Source organism: Nansenia antarctica (assembly GCF_963989245.1).
Source record: "Nansenia antarctica genome assembly, chromosome: 5".
Lineage (NCBI taxonomy): Eukaryota > Metazoa > Chordata > Actinopteri > Argentiniformes > Microstomatidae > Nansenia > Nansenia antarctica.
The window spans coordinates 27,466,840-27,491,839 of record NC_137690.1 but is presented as its reverse complement, the minus strand read 5'-3'; the positions used below and the strand labels follow the sequence as shown (position 1 = coordinate 27,491,839).

The following is a 25,000-nucleotide window of genomic DNA, read 5'->3' as shown; positions in this document are numbered from 1 at the left end:
GTGAGATAGTTTAGCTATCGTACTTGATCAGTGTCAAGTGAGTTAATTCATGGCAGGGTTCGAGTTATGTGGGAGCCAATGGGAGCTGAGCTCCCATAGAGATGGTCTGAGGCTCTCTGAGCTCCCATGAAGGCAGTAAAATCAAAAATATGTGGGGGTCGCTAATAATACATTACCACAACTATTATTAGATCAAAATGTCAATGTAATGAATATTATTTAATTTATATTATAAATATTGTAAAATAAACACGTTTTCCAAAAGAACTACGCGCACCATTAATCTCCTGTGAATGACAGTATGCCTTTGACTGCCTGCACTTCACCACCAAGACACCATGGGGCGCAGTAGAATATTGTGCAACAGCAAAAGGTTGATTAATCAGCTGTGCGGTAAACCGTTGGAACACACAGTGCACAGCTGATTAATCAATTAAACCAATAGAGTGAGACACCAGTTGCCTTTCAGGAAGTAGTGAGATCGTGCACCTAGCCTATTATTGAGAAGCAAACATTCATTCATTAGCTATACAGGAGTATATACATACAGTAGTAGCTACCATGCCGCCCAAAAAAAGGCCACTGCTGCCGACCGGGTCATCAAGCCTAGAAAATTTCGGGTTTTTATCAAAGACAAATTTGACCCTCTCCCGTTCATCCAATCTTGGATAAAGAAAGGACATCGGACGTCAGCATCATGGGTTCCAGGACCGCGACCGCAGCCTACTGAAAACAGACCACTTTGGTCTAGTCTCCGTAAAGGTAAGGTGGCTTTTACTTTTTACTAACCTAGTGTACTAACCTAATGTATTTTTCGCTCCTTCTGTATAGCAAAAATAACACAATTATTGGCCGAGATACATGTGTGACTATCGCTTTTATAGCTGTTGTTTCATGTGGGGCTGTTGATGTGGTGAAATGAGTAGCCTGCAGCTGTAGCGTCAGGATATGTTGGGATTTGAGGATGAGGATGATGTTTCGGTACCGGTACCGTTTTTAAAGTATCGATTTGGCACCAGTATCGAATAAAACCCAAACTGTACCCAACCCTAACTATATGTTTACATGCCAACTAATTAGCTCATTCATTTCTGTCATTTAGAGCTGAGGGGAGCAACAGAGAGACGGACAACAGGACAGCAACAGAGAGACAGACAACAGGACAGTAACAGAGAGACAACGGGAGAGGAGAGCAATAGAGACAGAACTGAATGCACTGAACCTTTTTTTTATTCTTTGCATTATTAACACTGTTGTGTTATTGTGTTATTAAAGTGTTTAAGTGTTTTATGGTAAAGCATTATGAGTGGTGTGTGTGTGCAGGGTGCTCGTGAGTTGTATATTTTGGGGAGGGGGGAGGCTTGTGTATGGGGGCGGGGGGTCCTCACACAAAGGAGTAGCCTAGGGCCACTGACCACCTTAATCCGCTACTGCCTATAGCTAATTAAAACTTGTAAGTCCCATCGCTGTGTGGGCATGATTCGCGCGTGCATGAGAACATTTCGCACTGTTATTTTGGAGACCCCCACAGAGTTCAGCTTATAACTCGAACCCTGAACCAGAGTATGATCGATTATGACTCGAAAAGTGTCCTACTAGTCTTGGGCGTCTAGTCAAACACTCACACAGTAGTAGATTAATATTGGCGGTTTAACTTACCACTTCGAGGCAGTCCACTATTTTGCTCAGTTTGTCCTCTGGTAGGTTGGCCAACAGCGAAACACTAACAAGAAAAAGACAAAATAGACAATGAGTGATCAAAAATGACCATTCAAATGTGTTCATTTGTATATTATAATACGGCAAATGCTTCTCATTAAACTGCAACATGCTCAACGTTTTTGAAACATAACACAATGAGAAGAGATACTGTCAGCATAGTCATTATCTGGCCCACAGTTGCCTGCTGACTGTTTTCTTCACTGATGTTAAATGTGTCTATTGATCCATTCTGACATGAGATGTCTGTGATTTCAGTTAACCATTCCATCCTGTTTGATAACATGCTTGTTATAAACATGGCTTTTGATGAACACAAGGTCTACATATCTTATCTAGGTAGTTTTGGCTACAGCCCTTTCAAGACTATTGCATTGAGCTTATCACTTCAATTTAAACAAACTTGATTAAATCAACGGATAATTCAAAGCAGCATTTCCTTTTTGTCATAACAAACACTCAATCATTTGTCTGCTCCTACAGATAGAAAGATCCCTTTGAAGCTTCCAGCATCTAAAACCATCAGATACTGTCAAGGATGTGGTCGAGTAGAATTAGCTAACCACAACTGGACCACAGTGAGGGGGGAGGGGGGGGGGGGGGGGGTTGTTGTGTTGTTGTGTTAGGCTGACCTTCTGAGGAAGTAGCGGTACTGCTCGTGCCGGGTCTCTGCGGTCATCCTCATGATGTTCTGGAACACCTCCCGGTCCAGAGCCCACGTCCTCACCCTGCTGACCGCTGCAACCAGAACAACAGGCCTATCAAACATCAGGAAGTGCCAATTCCCAACAGGCCCTCTGGGGTTTGACCTTCAACCTCTTTAAAACGAAGCCTGTTTAACCTGCGTCCCCTACAGGTAAACAGTGCAGGCACCAGCGGACGGGACAGCTGGATTCAATAGAGGCCTGGAAGAAGGGATGGTGTAGCTTTGTTATGGACTGTCGATGTGTGGAGACCTCCCAATAATATTTGTATTTAATCCATTTCATGTCTTTGTCTCGCTGAATCAATAGGTTAGAGTTATGAAATGAGTAGACAGCAACTGCCAAGTTATCAAGGGTCCATTTCATGGAATGCTGAGGCTGACCTCCCAAGGCCACATGCCAGTTATTTGGTTAAATATACAAAAATGTCCTTCAGAGACCCCGAGACAAAGAATGTCCACATGCCCGGTATACATCTCCAAATGCCAAGGAGGCGACAACCAAGCCAACCAAGACACCAGGTTGGGTTCTGATAACACGTCCACATAGGAGCTTAAGCTTGTTTGCTTCTATCTAAGAGCTATGTGACTCCATCCCTCCCAAGATCAGACAGTTCCTTGGCTTGGAGTGGTGTGAGGAAACCAATAAGTGGGGTCAAGAGAAAGTGAATGTCCACCCAGGGCTTGGAGGGAAGAGTACATGGTGTTGTAAGAAATGCAGTTACTGTCGTGCCCGAAAGGCATGTTATTTACGTAATAGTGTGTGGTTACTTTTGTGGTCAGCCCACTCTTGTTTGTGTAAATGGATTAAGAGAAGATGGTTCTAGAACATGATGGCTGCAGAACATTCCAGAAGCTCCTGAATGATGAGTCAAACATCACATACTTTTAACACATCAGGGATGTTTATGGGAAGCTTGTTAAAGGTTTGGGGTTACAAAGCAATGCTTGCTATGCTGACAGAAAATTAGGGAAATGCTAAACTAATATTTTTAACTGTTTTGCAGCTGCAATTGTTCCTTTCAAGACATATTACTTTAATAAGGCAAATCAAATTAATAAATGAGAAAACCACTACAGTACATTCTAAATATCTGATTTGATCACTGCATTTACATGCAACAGCGATAAGGTATTGCTCTCAACATGATCTTACCTCTTACAGATGCTGTCCTGGTGCAGTTATATAATATTGCTAATTCACCAAAAGTGGTCCACACGGCTATTGACGTGAGCAGTTTGCTCTGTTGAAACACATCCAGTTTCCCATCTGTAAATATAAAAACAAGGACAATCAATAGCTTTATCAGACCCAAAGTCAGGGAATTGGTGCACACTCATTGTGGTACAAATGCTCTCGGCTAAATTTAGTGAGATCTAATGAGTAATGAAACGTCAACATATGTCATGGGTACATAGTACATAGGGGTTACATTATAGTCATGAGTGCATATGGAAGTTAATGACATGATGGGCATCAACAGATTACCCCTTTAAAAAAAATACAACTGGGACAAAGCTAACCCTAACCCAAAGGCCCTGATGGACAAATGAGTGACGTTCAGATGAGAATTCATTAACAGCAAAATCATCATTTATTAAAGGCCCTTTAGGGTCTGAGTCATCAATAGGACCTCTGTGGCCTTATCACTACTGATGTCATGTAGTGTTAGAGACTCCCGTCTCCCACACACACACTCTCTGCTTGTAAATAAACATTAAATGTCAACAAATTAAACGTCAACATTTAATGAAATACATACTGGTCCCCTGTGACTCAGTTGGTAGAGGTGCAGGCAAGAGGCAATGCTAAGGTTGTGGGTTCAAATCCTGCTTGGACCATATATAAAACAAATGTAAGCACTTACTGTACTGTGAGTTGCTTTGGATAAAAGTGTCAGCTAAATGTTATATATTCCATGGCATATATTCAATTTTCAAGCAGAGACATCCATGTGGGAATCCCTACTTTTTCTACTATAAGTTTGTTGCTTCCAACACAACTGTTACAAGAGACTATAGTATATCTCAGGTGTATTAACATGTTTTCTAGTCTGGATATACTGTAAAGTGGCTTTAGTTACCTGCCAGTACAAACAGGTGGTTCCCTGGTTCTCCCTGCTTGACGACATACTCTCCCTGCTGGTAGGTCCTCTCGTACATACACTCCACCATGTCCTTCATCTGCTGGGTCTCCAGCCTCCTCAGGTACTGGTTCCTGTTGAGGGCTTCTGTAAGGAGTTTCTTCACACTGTCAATGGCAAAGAGAGAAACATCTTGAATGAGACAGCTGTGAGACTGAAAAAAAGCAAATGTATTATTTGATCATTCGTTTAAACAGAACCTGCTACTAGATCATGACATGTCATGAAGACACACACACACACACACACACACACACACACACACACACACACACACACACACAATCTCTCTCTCCTGTCACTCCAGCCATACACAGTTTTATGGAGGCGCCCTCTGTTGGGCACTGATGAAGATCTGTTTTTTTTCCCCATTTCACTGAATCATTCTTATGCTCTTCAGTTATTATATTTCACCAGTACAGGACCAGACCACGTTCCTGACAGGTTGAAATGTTGAGTATTTTATCACATGAAATCTAGCGCTAAAATGAATGAGCACTTGGGAGCATAAACACTGTGGAGTTACAATTCTTTCTTCTTTGTCAGAGACCATTCCATCCCACCCACCCACCCACATCAATCTCATGTAAAGAGCCTTATTATGAACACACTCTCTAGAATACTGTCATTCACAGAGCTGGCAGGCTAAGTATTATTTTCAAAGGCTTTTTGTGTCTGGGCTTCGGTGGTCCTTCAACGACAGCATAATTGCTAAGCACTTGAGCCCATTCCTCCTGGTGGTGGAGTACATTCTTCACTCGTTATGGCATATGTTTTAAACATGCGCATGAAGAGTGGAGGAAGCCTCACAGCATGCTTTGTGTTGTGAACAACAGTTGGCCAACCAAAGCAGCCGGGCTCCAGCAACATTCACCTCCATAGGGGGCTGTCTAAAGAGATGATCGTATTCATGGGGGCGCATCATTATTAATGGAATGTATTCAGAATATATTCAGTCAATTAGCAACAAATGTGGGTGAGGTGAATAACTATGTTTTCAAGCCATGTCCAGCGCAGTCCAAAGAGCTCACACAAGGGGCTAATTCACTGGAAGGTTTACCATGTGACCAGTGGAAATGCAAGCTTTACAAATACTTTTAAAAACCCTTTTCGGTTCCATTAAGAGCCCTATGGGTTCCATGAAAAACCCTTTTGGGGTTCTATTAAGCACCCTCAGTGAGTGTTCAACGTGGAACCAAAAACTGTTCTTCAAAGTGTTCCTACACAGACAAATGAAGAACCTTTTTTTAGTACTAACTCAAACCTTTCTTTTTTAAGAGTGTAGAACGTGACTGTCTATCCGATGTCTCACCTTGCTTCCTTGGGCACCCGGGCCTTCTCGAAGGAGAACTTGGGCAGGCCGCTGGAGTCGTAGGTCCTGGAGGTGGGCTCTGCTGACACCCCCGCTTTGGCCCCCTTCCTCCTGTTGAGCGTGTCCTTGATCAGACCGCTGAAGTTGTTGGGGCTGAAGCGGCTAGGCTTCAGTGTGGTTGGGGAGGGCAGGGTCAGGCCCACAGCCAGGCCCCCTGCTCCGGCCTGGTTCCTCATCACGTCCTGGAGCTTGTTCAGCTGGATACACTTGTTCTGGAGCGCCTCACTCAGCTCCGCCAGCGCCCGCGTCTGCTTGGTCAGCTGCTCCTCCAGACTCCTGATCTGGTGGTCCTTCACATTCACATCCACATTCACATTCACATTCACATTTGCATTCACATTCGCATTCACATTCACATTCACATTCACATCCACATTCACATTCACATCCACATCCACATCCACATTCACATCCACATCCACATTCACATCCACATCCACATTCACATTCACATCCACATTCACATCCACATTCACATTCACATTCACATCCACATCCACATTCACATCCACGTCCACATTCACATCCACATCCACAACAAGACCTTCATTGGATTATGGGTTTATTATCCATTGCTGCATGGACAATTTGGTTGAATAAAAAAGACTGATATAGGCTCCATGTTAACAAGGACACGGGTCGATAAAACAATGATCTGTGTGACCGTCACCTTGGTGGCCAGCTGCTCGGAGCTCCTCTTGCCCTCTCTCTCCAGGTGTTCCACCTTGGTCCTGAGGGCCTCCAACTCTGGGTTTCTACCGTTCGTACCGACGTCTTTGTGGTTTCGACCGACTCCGTTGGTGGAGATGCCGGCGCTGTCCGCTTGCTTGAGGTGTTTGGATTTCATAGAGCCATTCCCCATTTTGTTCACTGACATGCAGTGGAAAACAGCTGAAGAGATCAAACCAAGATACCGTGCATGTAAATATGAAGAAGAAGAGTATGAATAAAGAGCAGTCAAAACAGTGAGCCGTCAAACTGTATCTCAGCCAGCCTCCGGTACTGAGTAAGATGCTCTCAGTGTGTGTTGGTATTTAGTGCCATATGGTTCATTGACAAAGGTCTGTTTGAAGAACATCAGAGTAAGGTTTCAGGCAAAAAGGCTGACGTGAGCAAACACTGTGCAGAGTCTCTCAGAGAGGGGGGGGGGGACAAATCAGAGGAAGAGTGTAATGGTCAATGTGTCTTCACCATTTATTATTCAGAAGCCCGGAAGTATTATATTACATGAGAAGTCACTCCCTATGTGCCAAATTGGAGCCGTGAAAGGAAATACTATGTTCAAATGCATTTAAGCAGTGGAGTGAAGGAACAGAATTGGACTGCAGAGCTATAATTGTCTTCTAGAAATCTCCTACATTTCCCATGCACAGGGAGAGACAGATTGGAAGACATGGGTTATACTCCCAGAGTCCCTCCCACTGAGGGCAAGATAAATGTCAGAAGACAATCCTTTACTGTACGGGAGAGCACACAAATACAGTAGACATCTTCTGCACAAAATGTATTGCCTAAATGAGGCAGAGTGACAGGACAATATTTCACAAGAGCAAATGTTGTGCTCATTCTTTTGTGTGTTCAGTGTGCATTCATGCACTTGGCCATTAACGCTCATGTAAATTCATTTTAGAAACAAGAACCCTTCTTGTTTCCTTTTTAATATGAATAAACTGCCTAATTGCCACCTGTGTCTGTATATGAATTGCAGGGTATCAACTGAAAGCTCTATAAAAGATTGGCCTACTTGCAAAAATCAATTACCATTTTAGATATACTCTCCTTTGTGTCACATTGTATGGGCAATTGTGCAATTATCTCTCAATTTCTGCGTTTATGTTACAGTAGCCTAGGCCTACTAAATGTATTTGGTTATTAAGGATAATCTGTTCTGTTTTTCATAGTGTTTAAATGTAATTGAAGGCTGTTCAAAAGTTAGTGACTATCATGCACCGATGGAGAGCCATGTCAACGTTCTAGCAACCAGTCTAATAAACCATTTACAGATGTATTTATTTTTTAAACTACAGTTCTTTCAGCGAGGTAATCAGAAATAGCAACACGTCTACATTTACCAGTTCAAACCTTTACATCGCAGGTAGCCGCCTATGAAGTTGGCTTTGACTGGGGATAAGGTCAGATAACGGGAATTGCACCTGCCCAATTTGCCGCGTCATATGTCGGGGTAGAATAATAAGAATCATTTAATATTCCTATAATAAATCCTACTTACGACTTCTGCTTTCCGAATCCCAACCAGATTATACTAGCTTTGAACGTGAGGAATGGTCTTCTCCGTATCCAAGGATCAAAGACTGACTGCGCCCTTTCCCAACTCCAGGGCGTCGGTGCGTCCTTTCCTCTCCCTCGGCGCTGGAGAGAGCTGAAGATCCGAGACACGCGCAGCTTGAGCCCAACTCGCAATACAACGACCCAACTCGCAATCACGATGATGACAGTGCATCTCTGGTAGAGTTTTGATAGTCATGAATGGAGTGAAGATTAAATCCCACGCGTGTTTGGAATAGAATTCACAGACCAGATTAGAGTAGACCAGACAAGAATCGAAATATACTCTGTATTGATGCAAGAGAGCGATAAGTCATATTTGTTTTTTGTTTTTTTGCATATTCCCAGAGAGCATTTCCACGGTTGCATCAAGCTCAACGATTGATTTGTTTTCCAATGGTGTTTGTTTACATCTGTGATGCCTGACTCATTCCATGGCCCTGAGCTTATTCCATTGACACAGTGAGTCCTTGAATTATGCCACATGGACTGGCCATTAACAGTAGTGTGATTTAGCAAAACACTGGCGAGTGTGCATTTAGTTTGGTAGTGCATAGGCAAATGCTACAGTACCATTAGGGTTTCAGCTACTGTGCTATTTCATGTACCATACGTGAGAATGCCTTAAAACGTATTACACATTATATTTAAACTACACATCATTGACGTTTCCATATGGAGTCCCAAAAGACTGAGAACTCATATTTTGCATGAAAATAAGAAAACGTTCTAATGTTATGTCGTCTTTAGCCCACATGAGGTCGTACATCGTATAGGTATATCCCTGATAACAATAGTCAGATATATTGCGAATACAAAGGCAGAATACCGAACCTCAAGAAAAATAAAATATTAGAACAGGAAATTCTACTAAATTAAAATGATGTAACTAAATTAGACATGACACATATTAACAGGCCTATATATATATATACACACACTAACTTCTCATCATCTGTATTGACTGTTCATAAATGAACATCTAGTAATATCTCTCTGTGCTGCTGTAAGAAATAATATACAAAGATAATAAGAGAGGGCTGGACTAACCTGGAGGAATCTTGTTCTGCCTCTGCCTCCAAAGGATGGGTGTGTTTTATACCCTGTGGGCATGGGTGGCACTGGCCAAAGGTTGTGTGCACAAAACAGACAAGTAGGCAAAGGGGTGCCAGGTCAAGGTTGTCGTTATGAATCAGGCATGTGTTCTGAAAAAAATGGATTTGAGAAAGTATGCTATCCTCGTTATTAAACCAATTAAGGTGCATGAGAAAATAATGCATAGTCACCTGCTGAGGAGTAAGTCATTTGAGAAATAAAAGTTTCTTAAACACTAGAAAATATTTGAACACAAATGATAAAACTGATACTTATGTATTGTAATAGTAAAGATCAATGCTTTATGGAAATACAGCCAAATTGAGCAAAACATTCTGTGATTTGAAGCCTTTAGACATAGTAGTTTATTTATTCCCCAACTCCAAGATAATTACATTTGAATGTTGTGCTGTGTCCATGACTATGCATACCAAACACTCAAGAACACATAAGTTACAGTATTGCATAACGCAGGAGCACAATCCAGATATCTTTATGGTTACCGTAAGGAAGGCTAGTCTGCCTATTTTTAACTCCAATGTACTGGAATAGAAAGGTGCAGAGCAATCATGGGTAGTAAATATAGCAACATGAGCTATTTTTAGTATCTTATCACACTGGATGTCTATTTTTAGGATCTTATATCACACAGGGTAACTATTTTAGCACACCATACCGGATATCAGGTGTTCATAATACGATTTCACCAGGTTAATTACCATGTTTATTGCAGTCATGCTATGAATTGTCCTTTCCTGGGAAATATGATTGAGTTGTGGTGAAGTGTAAAATGGAATAAAGAAACTGAAAACTGCTATACATTTTCTATATATTGTTACATATAGGATATAGTACAGATATAGTGTTAGCTGCTAAGCTGTCGCACTAGGCTATGTTGCACAGAGCAATAAAAATAGCTAACCAATTATTAGACAGGCTATAAGACAGGACACAGAGAAGCTAACACACTAATGGAGGCTCCATGTTAGGCTGTGAGTGGAAGAGTGGAAAACCTGACTGTCTTGACCAAGTTTTGTGTAAATGTCCTGATAAAAATATGATGATATGATCTCTAATGTCCTGTCAAAAAACACAGTCTTCATTTCTATGGCTTTTGCTGGGAAAGACGATGAAAAATATTCACCAATAATATACCTCTCTGGTGTCCTGCCTGATGAGGCCAGTTCATTGGGCAGGAGAGGAGCCATTCTGCATGAACACCAATTATCTCTCATGCCCTGTACTGCTATTACCAGCAGAGGGCAGTAGTCACTTACATGTTGTAGGCCTACATCCTCTTCATGTCCAAGTAAGAAAGTAAGAGACAGTAAGAGCATACAGTAGTTACAGTAGTACTAACTACAGTAGTTAGTACATGTTACAGTAGAAGAGAATTTCTAAGGTGTACCCGCCCAGGATCCCATCAGAGGAAGTGACTCAGTCAAAGACTGGGAAACAGGCCACACTGTGATTGCACACACACACACACACACACACACACACACACACACACACACACACACACACACACACACACACGCACACACACACACACACACACACACACACACACAGCAAAAACACCCAGTGGTGGTGATGATAGTGACTAATCATCTAATTATCTAATGATCAGTGGTTTCTGTTGGGATCAGAGAACACGAGTGATATAAATACAATGGGTGCTATTAACCAGCTAATAACCATGTAAGAACAGAGATATAATAGTATCAGGAGAGATGCAAATCAATACTGTATTAACAGTAACAATTAAGGATATAGTACAGAATGTTAGCTGCATTAGGCTATGTTGCACAGAGCAATAACAGTAGCTAACCAACGGAACGTGGCTATAAGACAGGACACAGACAAGCTAACACACTAATGGTGGCTCCATGGAAAGCTGTGAAGAGAGTGAAAAACCTGTCTTGACCAAAGATTGATGTAAGACTCCTAACTCCTCAAAAAAAGTTCGGAAACGTTATTTCGGTCGATTATTCCTCCCCTTTAATAATACCAATTGGTATTGTATTTTATATCGTTGGAAAGCCTGGTTAGTCACCTTTACAACGAGGTACAACTTGTAAGGATCATGCATTCGTGAAATGAGTAACACAGCTAAACGTGTGGGTAGCGGCCCAAAGATATTTGCCAAAATCCCCTATATTCTTCTGTTGGTATTCACTCTCGTTTTGAGTTGCTTGGTGGATTGGATGATTGCACTCTCCCACAGTAATAAGGAAAAAACAACACATATTGGCCATTTTTACACTTTATTAATTTTACACTGTCAGGGACCTCAGTAGCGTGTGGAAGATCCATACGCAGTCACAACAGCTTGACACCTCCTCCTCATGCTGGTCACCAGCCTGGTCACACACTGCTGTGGGATGGCATCCCATTCCTCAACCAGTATTTGCCGCAAGTCAGCCAACATGGTTGCGTTGGTCACTCTGGCACGTACAGCACACCCAAGCTGATCCCACAAGTGTTCAATTGGGTTGAGGTCTGGATTCATGGCAGGCCATTCCATCCTCTCCACTCCCAAATTCTGGAGGTACTCTGTGATGATCCTGCCTCTGTGGGGGCGAGCGTTGTTATCCTGGAGGATGGAGTTAGGTCCCAGATTCTGGAGATATGGGATCGCCACTGGCCCCAGAATAATATCATTCCTGTCAATTAGGTGCCATTCAGGTGCCAGTCACACACCTGTGACTAACATACACCTGCCAGCACTTGAAGCTCAAAACGAGAGTGAATACCAACAGAAGAATATTGCAGGGGATTTTGGCAAAAAAATTGGGCCGCTACCCACACGTTTAGCTGTGTAACTCATTCCACGAATGCATGATCCTTACAAGTTGTATCTCGTTGTAAAGGTGACTTTACAATACCAATTGGTATTATTAAAGGGGAGGAAGAATCGACTGAAATAACGTTTCCAAACTTTTTTTGAGGGGTTTACTTATAATATCTTGTTCTGCTCTGCCTCCAAAGGATGGGTGTGTTTTATACCCTGTGGGCATGGGTGGCACTGGCCAAAGGTTATGTGCACAAAACAGACAAGTAGGCAAAGGGGTGCCAGGTCAAGGTCATCAGGCATGTGTTCTGAAAAAGTATGCTGAAAAAGTAGGCTATCCTCGTTCTTAAACCAATTAAGGTGCATGAGAAAATAATGCATAGTCACCTGCTGAGGAGTAAGTCATTTGAAAAATAAAAGAACACTAGAAAATATTTGAACACAAATAATGACACAATCAGTGTGGTGATACTTATTTATTGTAATAGTAAAGATAAATGCTTTATGGAAATACATCATCCAAATTGAGCACTCCATTCTGTGATTTTGAGCCATTAGACATGTAGTTTATTTATTCCCCAACTCCAAGATAATTACATTTGAATGTTGTGCTGTGTCCATGACTATGCATACCAAACACTCAAGAACACATACCGGTAAGTTACAGTATGGTAGTCTGCCTATTTTTAACTCCAATGTACTGGAATAGAAAGGTGCAGAGCAATCATGGGTAGTAAATATAGCAACATGAGCTATTTTTTGTATCTTATCACACTGACTCTTGGGCTCATGGTCCTGATGCTGTGTCCTGTGAGTGGGTAGATGCCACTTTCACAGGTCGTTTGTTGATCGGCATTCTCACTTCATCCTTGTGCTTTTGCACCTCTTCTCTGAGGTGTCTCATCTCCTCCTTGTTTCTGAGTCTCTTCATCTCAGTCCAGAGAGCAGACAGGCCTCTCCCCCCCTCTGTGTCTCTGAGTCTGGTTGAAGAGTTGTTCTTGTTCTGGACTGTTGTCTGCCCAGATTGGAGTGTGTTGAGTGTGTGTTCCATCTCCGCTTACTTTATCTCCAACAGTGTGAATCTGTCTCTTAATGTCAGAGAGCGAATAGGACTCTGGTGGGGGATTGACACTTTACTTGGGGTTCTTTTGTGATGTTGCCAGCCGAAGGTAGGATGTCCAGTTGGCCTGTGGTGAGGGTGGGGGTGGTGGGAGTGTTGTCACCAGTGTAGATTGCCTTCTCCTGTGCTCTCTCTTTGATTCTGGAAATGTCTTCCTCAAAGGAGCTCAGATTGCCCTGGATCATCACTGTTTCCGTCTTGTAGAGCTTTATAATGGTTTGTTCATCATCTGTGTTTATTTTTAGTGTCCACACAGAATCAAAACCATATTTTTTGACAGAGGGGTAGTGATCTATTATGGCAGTGTACCATGCCTGGGGATTGTTGGTGTGGAATTTGAGTTGTTTCCATTTTTCATACAGTCAGCAAATAGTGTGTCTGGTCTGCCCTTCAGGATGTCCTCTTTGACCTTTTTCCTTCCATGTTCCTTTGTGATTTGTGGTGGAAACTCTTACTTTGACGGCTTCTGTGTGGAGGTGTGTATAGTTCAAGGAAGGGTCTGTGGAGACGGTGGAGTCTTCCATTGTTAAGGTTTCAAATGCTTTCACTCCTTTCCTCTTCACACCTCAGGGTTACTTGAGGTTATAGGCTATCCTAGTAAACTCTTAGTATAGTGTTCAGTTTTTAAAACATTACTAAAGTACTTACAGATAAGCTGCTGAGGATGCAGGTGGACTCCCCCACCACTGTTTCCTGGATTACGAACCACCTGACCAACAGGCCAGTTTGGCTGCAGGGATGTGTCAATGGTGAGCAGCACTGTCGCCCCCCAGAGGACAGTTCTGGTTCCTTTTCTCTTCACCCTCTATACCTCAGACCTCAGGCCCAGCACAGATACTTGCAATCTGCAGAATTTCTCGGGCGATTCTGCTTTTCTGGGATGTGTCAGTGGAGGTCAGGAGACTGAGTACAGAGGACTGGTGGACAGTTTTATTGAGTGGAGTGAGCAGAACCACCTCCTACTCAAACACCACTCTCTCCAGCATGGAGTGAGACGCGTGCTGAAGGCGGTGGACCCCAGAAAAGCCTCAGGGCCGGATGGCGTCCTGGGACGGATGCTGAGGGACTGCGCCGACCAGCTGGCCGGGGTTTTCACCAACATCTTCAACCAGTCCCTGTCCCAGGCCACCATCCCACCCTGCCTGAAAACCTCAACAATCATCCCAGTCCCGAAGAAAAGCACGGTGAGCTGCCTAAACGACTACCGCCCGGTGGCACTCACACCAATCATCATGAAGTGCTTCGAGAAACTGGTCCGGGCCCACATAGTCACACGCCTCCCGCCCAACCTGGATCCATACCAGTTCGCCTACAGAGCCCACAGGTCCACAGAGGACGCCATCGCGACGACTCTCCACTCCACTCTATCCCACCTGGAGAGGGGGAACAGCTACGCGAGACTGCTCTTTGTGGACTTCAGCTCTGCTTTCAACACTATCCTTCCAGACAGGCTAGTGACCAAACTACTAGTCCTGGGACTATCACACTCTATCTGTGCATGGATCAAGGACTTCCTGTCTGACCGCCCCCAGAGGGTGCGGGTGGGCTCCAACACCTCCACAGCCCTCAGACTCAGCACTGGGTCCCCCCAGGGCTGCGTGCTAAGCCCCATCCTCTACAACCTCTACACCTACGACTTCACCCCCGTCCACCCCAGCAACTCCATCATAAAGTTTGCAGACGACACCACCGTGGTGGGCTGCATCTCGGGGGGGGACGAGGCGGCGTACAGGGATGAGGTGGAGCAGCTGGGCAAGCTGTGCAAGGTTAACAACCTGCTGCTGAACCAGTCAAAGACCCAGGAAATCATCGTGGACTTCAGGAGGAAAAAATCTGAGGTCCAGCCCCTGCTCGTCGATGGAGGGAGCGTGGAGAGAGTCTCAACTCTCCGATTCCTGGGGGTGCACATACAGGATGACCTGTCCTGGAGGACCAACACAGCAGCCATCATCAAGAAGGCACAACAGCGGCTTTACTTCCTGAGAGTCCTCAGGAAATACCACCTCAGACAGGAGCTGCTTGTGACCTTCTACCGCTGCACAGTGGAGAGCATCCTCACCTACTGCATCTGCGTGTGGTTCTCCAGCTGCACAGCCGCAGAGAGGAAAGCGCTACAGAGAGTCGTGAGATCGGCCCAGAAGATCATCGGCGCCCCCCTCCCCTCTCTGGAAGAGCTGTACAACACACGCTGCCTCAGGAAGGCCTCCAAGATCTCCAGGGACCCATCCCACCCTGGGAACGAACACTTTGTTCGGCTGCCCTCAGGCAGGCGGTTCAGGACCATGTCCGCAAGGACATATAGACTGAAGCTCAGCTTCTACCCTAGGGCCATTCAGGCCCTGAACACAGCAAAGACCTAGGTTCTAGGCCCTGGACAATCTAGACAATTTGATGGCAGCTACTAGATTGTAATCATAAGTGCAATATTGAAATACAACTGTGAACATTTCAAACCTGCAAACTGCGACACTTTAAATGAATGTGCAATAATACTATGTGCAATATGACAACCCTTGTGTACATAAGGTTCAGAGATAGGAAATGTTAGGATATTTATAGCATAGCATAGAGTACAGCACAGTGTTTTATTTGTATAGTATAGAAGTATAGTATAGTGGATAGTGTATGGTAAATATCCTACTAAGTGATCAGATATAACCAAAGACATATTATTAATGTTAATCTAATGTAACCACTTTAGGCTATAAATTAACCATTGATAATGATATAGTATAATAGTTAACAGTATAATGTAACCAGTTTATTACAACAAAGAAACCACAATCAAAGTAATCTGGAGTATGTATTAAATGTTGACTAATGTTGAAATGTAACCAAGAAAATACTGAGAACTAGACTCGTGAGCTGAGATTAGTTGAGGCCACGGCTGTTCAGTCGAGGTTAGCTGAGGACAGTTGTTGGCTAGAACTACAATTATGGCGAGGACTACAAGTCCTAAAGACTACAAATCAGAAAGAACTACAAATCAAATGCTACATCTACCATGTGTTGTAATGTGATGTATTGTACAGTATGCTACCATGTATTGTACCGTGAACGCAAGTGGCTTCTTGTTACCCTGTAGTTATCATAGAAAAGGGGAGATCGCGTTCAATCCAATGCATGTCAGGTAACATAAGTTCGATGAAATCATACAAGCCACCTATTGAGAGTGAACTATCCCTTCAGCCATCGCCATATGCAGCCTCAGCGCCATGATGTAAGGCCCTTAAAAAGCACTGAGGGATTCGCTAACATGAGGATGATTTACCTAATTTTTGGCGGGAGAATTTAGTGTATGTGAACGCATCCTGTGAAAGAAAGGCCTACTGTATACATTTCTGTATAAAACAAGTGTTGTTGATAGGCTACATTGAAATAAACTTGAATAAACTCTTGTCCTTTTGTTTGCAGAGAATATTGGGAGAACCTTCTTCAAAGTCCTACTTGATACCAATCACAGTGTATGTTTGACTGAAATTGCATTCATAATCCTAAGAGGTACCTTGAAGTACAGTGGGTCACTTAACATTTTGTATTGTAATGATGAGTCAAAGATGGTCTGCTGTCAAATTGTTTAATTTGATCAATGTTGTAGCCTACCAATCCTTCATAAATCATAGAATAACACATGATTCAACAGACACTTTTCTGGTCTTAGGCACGTCCTGCATTTCATCGTCTTTACTCTCCCCCATGCAGTGTCTCCGGATCCTTTTACTCCTCTGTGCGTTCTCTGACATTCCTAAAAAAGAATTCCATAGAGGCGTATTTCCAAAAGAGGCTACTCTCTCTCCGTCCTGCATTTCATCGTCTTTACTCTCCCCCATGCAGTGTCTCCTTTTCCTTTTACTCCTCTGTGCGTTCTCTGACATTCCTAAAAAAGAATTCCATAGAGGCGTATTTCCAAAAGAGGCTACTCTCTCTCCGTCCTGCTCTCCGTAGGCCCCGCTCTGCCACTTGGCAGAGTTTAATCCTTGCTGAGACTTGGATTTCGGTTTTCGGATGCGGAGCTGGGATCCGGTTTCCTTCCCGGTGAGAGGAGGTGAAAACTGATTAAGATCCATCACGCTTCTCTCCGTTCCGTTTACCTTTTCACGGTATGAAGGTCGCCTCTGAATCAGACGACGTTTGCGTCGGAGTGCGCTGGGTACCTGAGTGTCGCTCCAAGGCTGTGTGCCCCTGTCCACAAGCAGCTCTCCACTGGGCGTTCTGGTGTTGACAATAATGTCACTGTCACACCTAGACATTGACTCGAGTATTTGCTTGGCTTGATCAAAGTTCACTAAGTCTGGTATCATGTCATCGTCACTCTCATAGCTGGTTACAGGTGATGACGTTTGGGTGGCTTTTCCCAGTTCCACAGCATATTCAGTCTGTTTTGCTGCAGACACAGAGGTCGGGAGCTCGGCCGCTTTGTGATTATGCATATCTATATCTCTTGGGCCTGATCTACGGCCTGATCTCCTCAAGGCCCTCTTTTCTATTTTGCGAGTCCACCTCCTTTGGCGGTTCCTGAAGCGCACCAGTCTCCTGCGCACCAGTCTCCTGCGTTTGTTCTTCTTCACCATCTTAACAGTGAAGGCACCTTTCCTCTCTGCCTCTCGACCTGCGTCTGGAATTTTATTACACTTGGAGGACGTTTTGTGTAACACACCATTATGACATCACAGAATATGCAAACAAACTTCCCCACTGTGACGTCATCTGGTAACCGTGATGAAATATGCCCTTTTCTGCCTGTAAGAAAGACCTCCATTTTACATGAGAGCAAATCTCTCAACAAATAAGGCATTATAAACCCATTATGTGTACATGCAATTCATTCACATATACTGTATGTGCTTGAGTATTTCCAAACAGTTTGGAAGAAATCCATCAACAGCTAAACGTTCCCCCTGTGCAGGAAACACTGACCATATTCACCCTATATTCCCGCAAGGTCCCTAAGGTCAGCTGAGACTAATCAGCTAATAATTCCAAGAGTAAAAACAAAACACGGTGCAGCAGCTTTGAGTCACGCTGCTGCATGCTCCTGGAACAAACTCCCTGAAGAAATCAAACAGGCCCAAACCCTTAAAATATTTAAATCTAAGCTAAAAACCATCATGTTTTGCACCAGTTATGATTAAACACAAACACTTCTATCATATTAGATCATTATTATTTTTGAAAATCTTTAATTAAAGCCTGTATTGTAATCACACTTGTTCACATTGTTCTTGGAAAAAGCACAACTTAATTGCAAGGAAAAGTTCACAACAAAACAAAAATAAACACAATATAAATAATTTGTCAAAATAGAAAAGGATATGGGCAACTTTGGATTGAACTCTGAGCAGCAAGTTCAACACAAATATTGACATTATGTGAACTGTAACGAAGGGAGAATTGACAGTAAGAAAAGCCTAGAAAGTAAAGGCATAGAGGGTAAAAGAGTATGGCATCTTGTCATTTGATATGATAAGAAGATAACACTGAGGGATGCACTGTGTGATAATGTCACATAAAGACAGTTTTACAGCAACTTTTCATTCATTCAGTCTGATATTGTGGCACAATTGTACACCGCAATTGTACTCTGCTGTAAGCATAGTTGACTCGTTTTCTAAAGGATTCAGCTAGACAACAGACATTTCAGTGAGGTACTTATCAAAGCACCCCAGTAGTAAGTGTAGCCAGTCCTTACTAATGACCAAAGAGCTCAACACAAAATATTGTGAAATGCATTGCCATGTCTACCACACGGTGGGGCTGTTGTACCTGCTTTGAGCAATCATCAATGCTGTGAAATATCTGTGCAATGGCATCTTCAAACAAAGCCAGTGCAATCCTTCATTTAACCAGATGAAGCGAATCTCTTTCTCTGCTAACTAATTTGACATTTTAATTAGACCCAGTGCTTTGATGTCTTTGTTCAGAGGCTATTTCAAGAGCACAACATATTGTGTTGCCCATACCCTTACATACAACTTAGTTAGGGCAGCATACATAAACATAATAAAAATTAAAAAACGGTTTTAAAACAGCCTCTGCAAACAGGAACTGCAAAACGAAGTATCATTATGTTAGACAGCTCATTGTAATGTAGTAATAAACATGTCTTGGTATCCATCAACATGTTAGCGTGCCGTTCACTCTGAGAGGAATAACAAGGCAACATTTCATGTCTCAATAAACTCAAAATGAGATGGTAGAGATCAAGTTTACACACTTAAAGGCACATTATAGCAATACAAATGAATAAATTAACAATAAAATAATTCAAACTCAAAATTCAAGCACACCATTTAGGCTCCTAACAGTGGATCTGGAAATAATAATAATTCTGCCTTATAAACCCTTCTTTACACTGCAGAGCTGAATCCAGCTGAGGTACTTGAGTCGAGAAACTGGTCCGGGCCCACATAGTCACACGCCTCCCGCCCAACCTGGATCCATACCAGTTCGCCTACAGAGCCCACAGGTCCACAGAGGACGCCATCGCGACGACTCCACTCTATCCCACCTGGAGAGGGGGAACAGCTACGCGAGACTGCTCTTTGTGGACTTCAGCTCTGCTTTCAACACTATCCTTCCAGACAGGCTAGTGACCAAACTACAAGACCTGGGACTATCACACTCTATCTGTGCATGGATCAAGGACTTCCTGTCTGACCGCCCCCAGAGGGTGCGGGTGGGCTCCCACACCTCCACAGCCCTCAGACTCAGCACTGGGTGTGTGTGTGTGTGTGTGTGTACACATGTGCGTGTGTGTGTGTGTGTGTGTGTGTCTGTGTGTGTACATCCCATACACTATATAAGTGTTTGTCTGTGTTAAAACCATTACCAAATACCATAACCTACTGCTAAGCATCAGGGGCATATACATTAATATAATGCAGTTCTCATCAGCTGAGCTCACTTGACATGGGCCCTGCCTGAATACAGTGATTCTGTTGTAGGAGATGGCTTACCGACCTGATTGGCTAAGGAACTGGAGAAGAGAGACAAGGAGAGGAAGACAAACTTCATCTTGATAATAAACGTAATGCTTTCACCATTTCATCTGTGCCTACTTTGAAATGCTCAGAGATCTACTCTCCATCAGATCAGTGGCAGTTCAGGTCAGGTCATGGTGCACTGAGTGTGTATGAGGGCCTGATCTGCCAAGCCATCTGGTAAATGACAGGGGATCCCATCCCCAGTGTTCAGAGCAGGCAGAGAACTCTTGAATGAGAGGCCGGAGTCTACAGAGGTTATTTAAAGAAAGATGCTCTGCAAAGATCTGGATTTGGAAGTGGATTTCTGTTTACCATACCCATCAAGATGGTCATCATAACAGGATGTGATTAGAGTGTGCTTGCTTCGGCAAGAAACCATACTGTAATCTCTCATACTTTATATGATTTGCCTTATTTAACCACATCTATCTCTAATGTTAGTCAACCCAGTTAGCTTATCTAGGTTGTTGTGTAAGCCTACTTTAAAATTGTACTCAATTCCATCTAGGCGCTATTTAATTCAAGAATTGAAATACATCACTATGAAGAAATCCCATTTCCATTCCATTCTTAGTATGCTACAGGAATCGATTCACTAATGGCCCTTCAGAGCCTGTGCTCTTTTCTGTAGTTTGGACACTAGAGGGCAGAAGAGTATTAAAACAGATTTAACCTAAAACTGGGGTATGAGGGGAGTAGAAAGGTTAGTTGTAGAAAGTAAATTGGGGGGTGGGGGGGTTCTGTTACACGACAAAGACAGTGTCTTTGTTGTATGTCTTTGTGTCTTTGTTGTGTAACAGAACCCCCCCACCCCGAATTTTATGTTGAGTTGAATGGTTATTATGGTGATTTGAATATAGGCTCTGTGAGGTTTCATTGTGATGAACATTTGCAGTCTGTGAATAGGTCAAGGGTTACAGTGCTAGTGGTAAACAAAGCTTACATAGGACATACACATCCTATTACTGCAAACCAAGTTGTAAACCTAAAAAAACATTGTTGTTATCAGGGCCTTCTCCATCTTGCAGCATGATATTCATTAAAAGTTTTTTTTTTCTTCAGAAAAGCTCAATGGTAGCAGTACAGTGCCCACCAGAGTATGCAGAAGGACATGGGTTATGGACTGAGGGACGTGTCACAGCACATCATTCACACAATGTATTTAGTGTACCGCTGGGTGCTGGTAGGCAAACTGGCTAGTAGTCGCTCTATGTGTAGAGGGCTGCAAGGGAATTTTTCCTGGCTACATAGTGTACAGGTTTTTACTGTTGCCTGCTCGCGGCTCTGTCAGTATTGATTGATTGATTGATTGATTGACTGATTGACTGAAAATGTTCATTGTGTGAAGCGCATTGAGTTGCATCTTGTAAGAAATGCGCTATACAAATACATTTGATTTGATTTGATTTGATTTACCACACAGTGGTGTGTTTCAGAGATGGTAGGAGTTTGTTTGAACTCATTGATGCTCTACAGACTGATTGTTTGAACTCATTGATGCTCTACAGACTGACAGACAGACACAGTCTGTGGAGCATCAATGATCTTACCACAGAGTTAATATGAATGTTACTTCCATATGAACACACCATTAAGGGTCAACCAAAAATGATCACTGGAAAAAAAAACAAGTAACCGACTGGGTCCCCAGCCTATTACCCCAACTCTGAAATTATCTCATCGCTGACCAATCGGAGAGGAGCATTTTTGTGATGATGTAATGTTTACCAACAACGTGCAGTGGATTATCCACGACCTTGCAGAATGAACTGTGTGATGAAGCTGCATACAGAACATCACAGAAATAACTCTGTGCGATGTACAACCACACCATTATAGAACGGCAGCACAATGTTAAAGCATAGTGTATGTAGTATTACGCATGCTGCCTGTCACAGCGGGAGGCGCACTGTACCGTACTGACTGACTCGTGTCCACCTTAACTCCATGATATCAGTCTTCCTTAAAAAACACAAAAGCAGAGGGGCTCGATCAGCCTCATTAAGTGACGCATAGAACTCTGATTGGCTATGTGTTGGCGTTATGTTAATGAAGGGGCGGGCTGTGCAAAATGAGTAGGTGACGTCAGCTCCCGGATCGCCAGAGAGTGAAACAAACATGGCGACAGGCTGGAGCTGGCAGGGGTATACGCTGTTAACTTTACTCGTTTTCTTATGGTGCACAGTTAGGGGACAAGCCGAGGCAGGGCATGCGGAGACCGGTGGTAGTAGCACCACCCGGATCTTCGGCATGCGCCTGGAGAGGAGCGACAGGCCGGCCACGACCACTGACGACGGGGTCATCCAGGTGACCGAGGAGAGCAACATCTTCCTCCGGTTCTACGGGCTGCAGATCCTCCCTGACACCTCGATCAAGTTCACCGACCAGGAGCCGGGGGATGACGGCGAGGCGTACAGTGTCCCTTTTAACAGGACCTGCGCCGACTACACCAAAGACATCGTGATCAGGGGCGGCATGAACGTCAGCAATCACGGGACCTCGGGAGTGCTCAGCCTAAAGATCAAGCCCCTGCGCAAGAACGAGCTCCAGAAGGAGTACGGGCTGTGCGTCAGGGACAGCCAGGATGGCAAGTGGTACCTGTTGGGCGAGGACGACGGGAGGCTGCGGGTGGTGGAGGAGAAGAAGCCCATGATGCCCATGTGGGTCCAGATCATCCTCATCGTCTTCCTCCTGGTGCTGTCGGGGATGTTCAGCGGGCTCAACCTGGGTCTCATGGCCCTGGACCCGATGGAGCTGCGCATAGTGCAGAGCTGCGGCACGGACAAGGAGAAGAATTACGCGTGTAAAATCGAGCCCATCCGGAGGAAAGGGAACTACCTGTTGTGCTCGCTGCTCCTGGGCAACGTGTTGGTCAACACGACCCTCACCATCCTCTTGGACGACCTCATCGGCTCTGGACTGGGCGCCGTGATCGCCTCCACGATCGGCATCGTCATATTCGGTGAGATCGTACCCCAGGCGCTGTGCTCTCGCCACGGGTTGGCCGTGGGCGCCAACACCATTATGGTGACCAAGTTGTTCATGCTGCTGACGTTCCCCCTGTCCTGGCCCATCAGCAAGCTGCTGGACTGCGTCCTGGGCCAGGAGATCGGCACCGTGTACAACCGGGAGAAGCTGGTGGGCATGCTCCGGGTGACCGAGCCCTACAACGACCTGGTCAAAGAGGAGCTGAACATGATCCAAGGCGCGCTGGAGCTGAGGACCAAGACCGTGGAGGACGTGATGACCCAGATCGGGAACTGCTTCATGATCCACAGCGACACGGTGCTGGACTTCAACACCATGTCGGAGATCATGGAGAGCGGCTACACGCGCATCCCGGTGTTCGAGGACGAGCGGTCCAACATCGTGGACATCCTGTACGTCAAAGACCTGGCCTTCGTGGACCCGGACGACTGTACCACGCTGAAGACCATCACCAAGTTCTACAACCACCCGGTCCACTTCGTGTTCCACGACACCAAGCTGGACTCGATGCTGGAGGAGTTCAAAAAAGGTTTGGTTTGGTTTGGATTTTATGAAGGGAGTCAGTGACTTTAAATGTGCTGAGGATCAGTGATGGGGGAGAGAAGGAGAGAGTGAGATATGGAGAGAAAGGGGGAGAGAGAGAGAACTAGAGAAGGAAGGAGAGATTGTGCAATACATTACAGAGGAAATATTGTAGACATAATTATAATATTGGGAGGGGAAAATACTTTCTCATTGATTGGTTATAGCCTTTCAGACACAGCCGCAGTGTCATCCTTGTTGGCTGCCAGACAGACAGGTCTGATTAGGTAGTATGTCGACTTAAAACTTCAGATTGGATTCATAAGGGCTTTTGACTTAATAGGTCAGGCGAGTTGTTTTACAGCCTGCTGCCTGCCACCTTAGTTGTAAGTTATGAATGAATGAATGAATGAATGAATGAATGAATGAATGGTCTTTATTGTCATTAATACAGTACAGGTACCAAACAACGAAATTTAGGAGGGGGGGGGGCTCCCCTGGTGCTAGGAAAAATATACTAAAAACAAGAAGGGAAAAGAGCTGGTTTACATAAATAAAGGCTATATACACTATCCACTATACTATACTACTATACTATACAAATAAAACACTGTGCTGTACTCTATGCTATAAATATCCTATCTCTGAACCTTCTGTACACGAGGGTTGTCATATTGCACAATGCACATAGTATTATTGCACATATTGTATTATTGCACATTCATTTAAAGTGTCGCAGTTTGCAGGTTTGAAATGTTCACAGTTGTATTTCAGTATTGCACTTGATTACAATCTAGTAGCTGCCATCAAATTGTCTAAATTGTCCAGGGCCTAGAACCTAGGTCTTTGCTGTGTTCAGGGCCTGAATGGCCCTAGGGTAGAAGCTGAGCTTCAAGTTATGATTGTAGACATGTTGCCAGTCTGTCTTATCAATGTGCTCGAAGTACAGCTTGGGCTGTATCCATAGTGAGCTGACTTGATCTGTCAGAAACAGGGTTTGTCTGTTGGTTTGTTCAACAACAGTTTGCTACACACACATACACACAATCAACAGATGCCTACCGGCAGTTGCCGCCCACTGTAGAGGTATTTGTGGCTAGGAATCATGTTTTTCTCAGCAAGAGAGAGAAGTATGATGAACTGTATTGATTTTGGTGCTTAGTTTTCGACGTTATCTTGGACATTCAGTAGTAGTAAGCTGTGAGCCCTCTCTCTCACACTTCAATCATCTTGCTCGCTCCACACACAGCTAATGGACTTCTCAGACAGAC

At 44.0% G+C, this 25,000-nt stretch overlaps 2 protein-coding genes across 2 annotated transcripts in view; one reads left to right on the top strand and one right to left on the bottom strand.

Annotated features, from left to right (window-relative positions):
• prkg2 (protein kinase cGMP-dependent 2) overlaps positions 1-6,800 on the bottom strand; it is a gene marked incomplete at both ends in the record, with an annotated part of 17,860 nt that extends 11,060 nt beyond the window's left edge. Inside the window, 6 exons of the mRNA XM_080531531.1 lie at positions 1,660-1,723; positions 2,352-2,457; positions 3,579-3,692; positions 4,507-4,673; positions 5,879-6,228; positions 6,609-6,800. Of these exons, the coding sequence (XP_080387657.1) occupies positions 1,660-1,723; positions 2,352-2,457; positions 3,579-3,692; positions 4,507-4,673; positions 5,879-6,228; positions 6,609-6,800 (993 nt within the window). The remainder of the gene's footprint in view (positions 1-1,659; positions 1,724-2,351; positions 2,458-3,578; positions 3,693-4,506; positions 4,674-5,878; positions 6,229-6,608) is intronic.
• Positions 6,801-22,337: 15,537 nt separating this feature from the next.
• Positions 22,338-25,000, top strand: part of LOC308157003 (metal transporter CNNM4) — a gene marked incomplete at both ends in the record, with an annotated part of 35,644 nt that continues 32,981 nt past the window's right edge. Inside the window, one exon of the mRNA XM_080530472.1 lies at positions 22,338-23,736. Coding sequence (XP_080386598.1) covers positions 22,338-23,736 — 1,399 coding nt within the window. The remainder of the gene's footprint in view (positions 23,737-25,000) is intronic.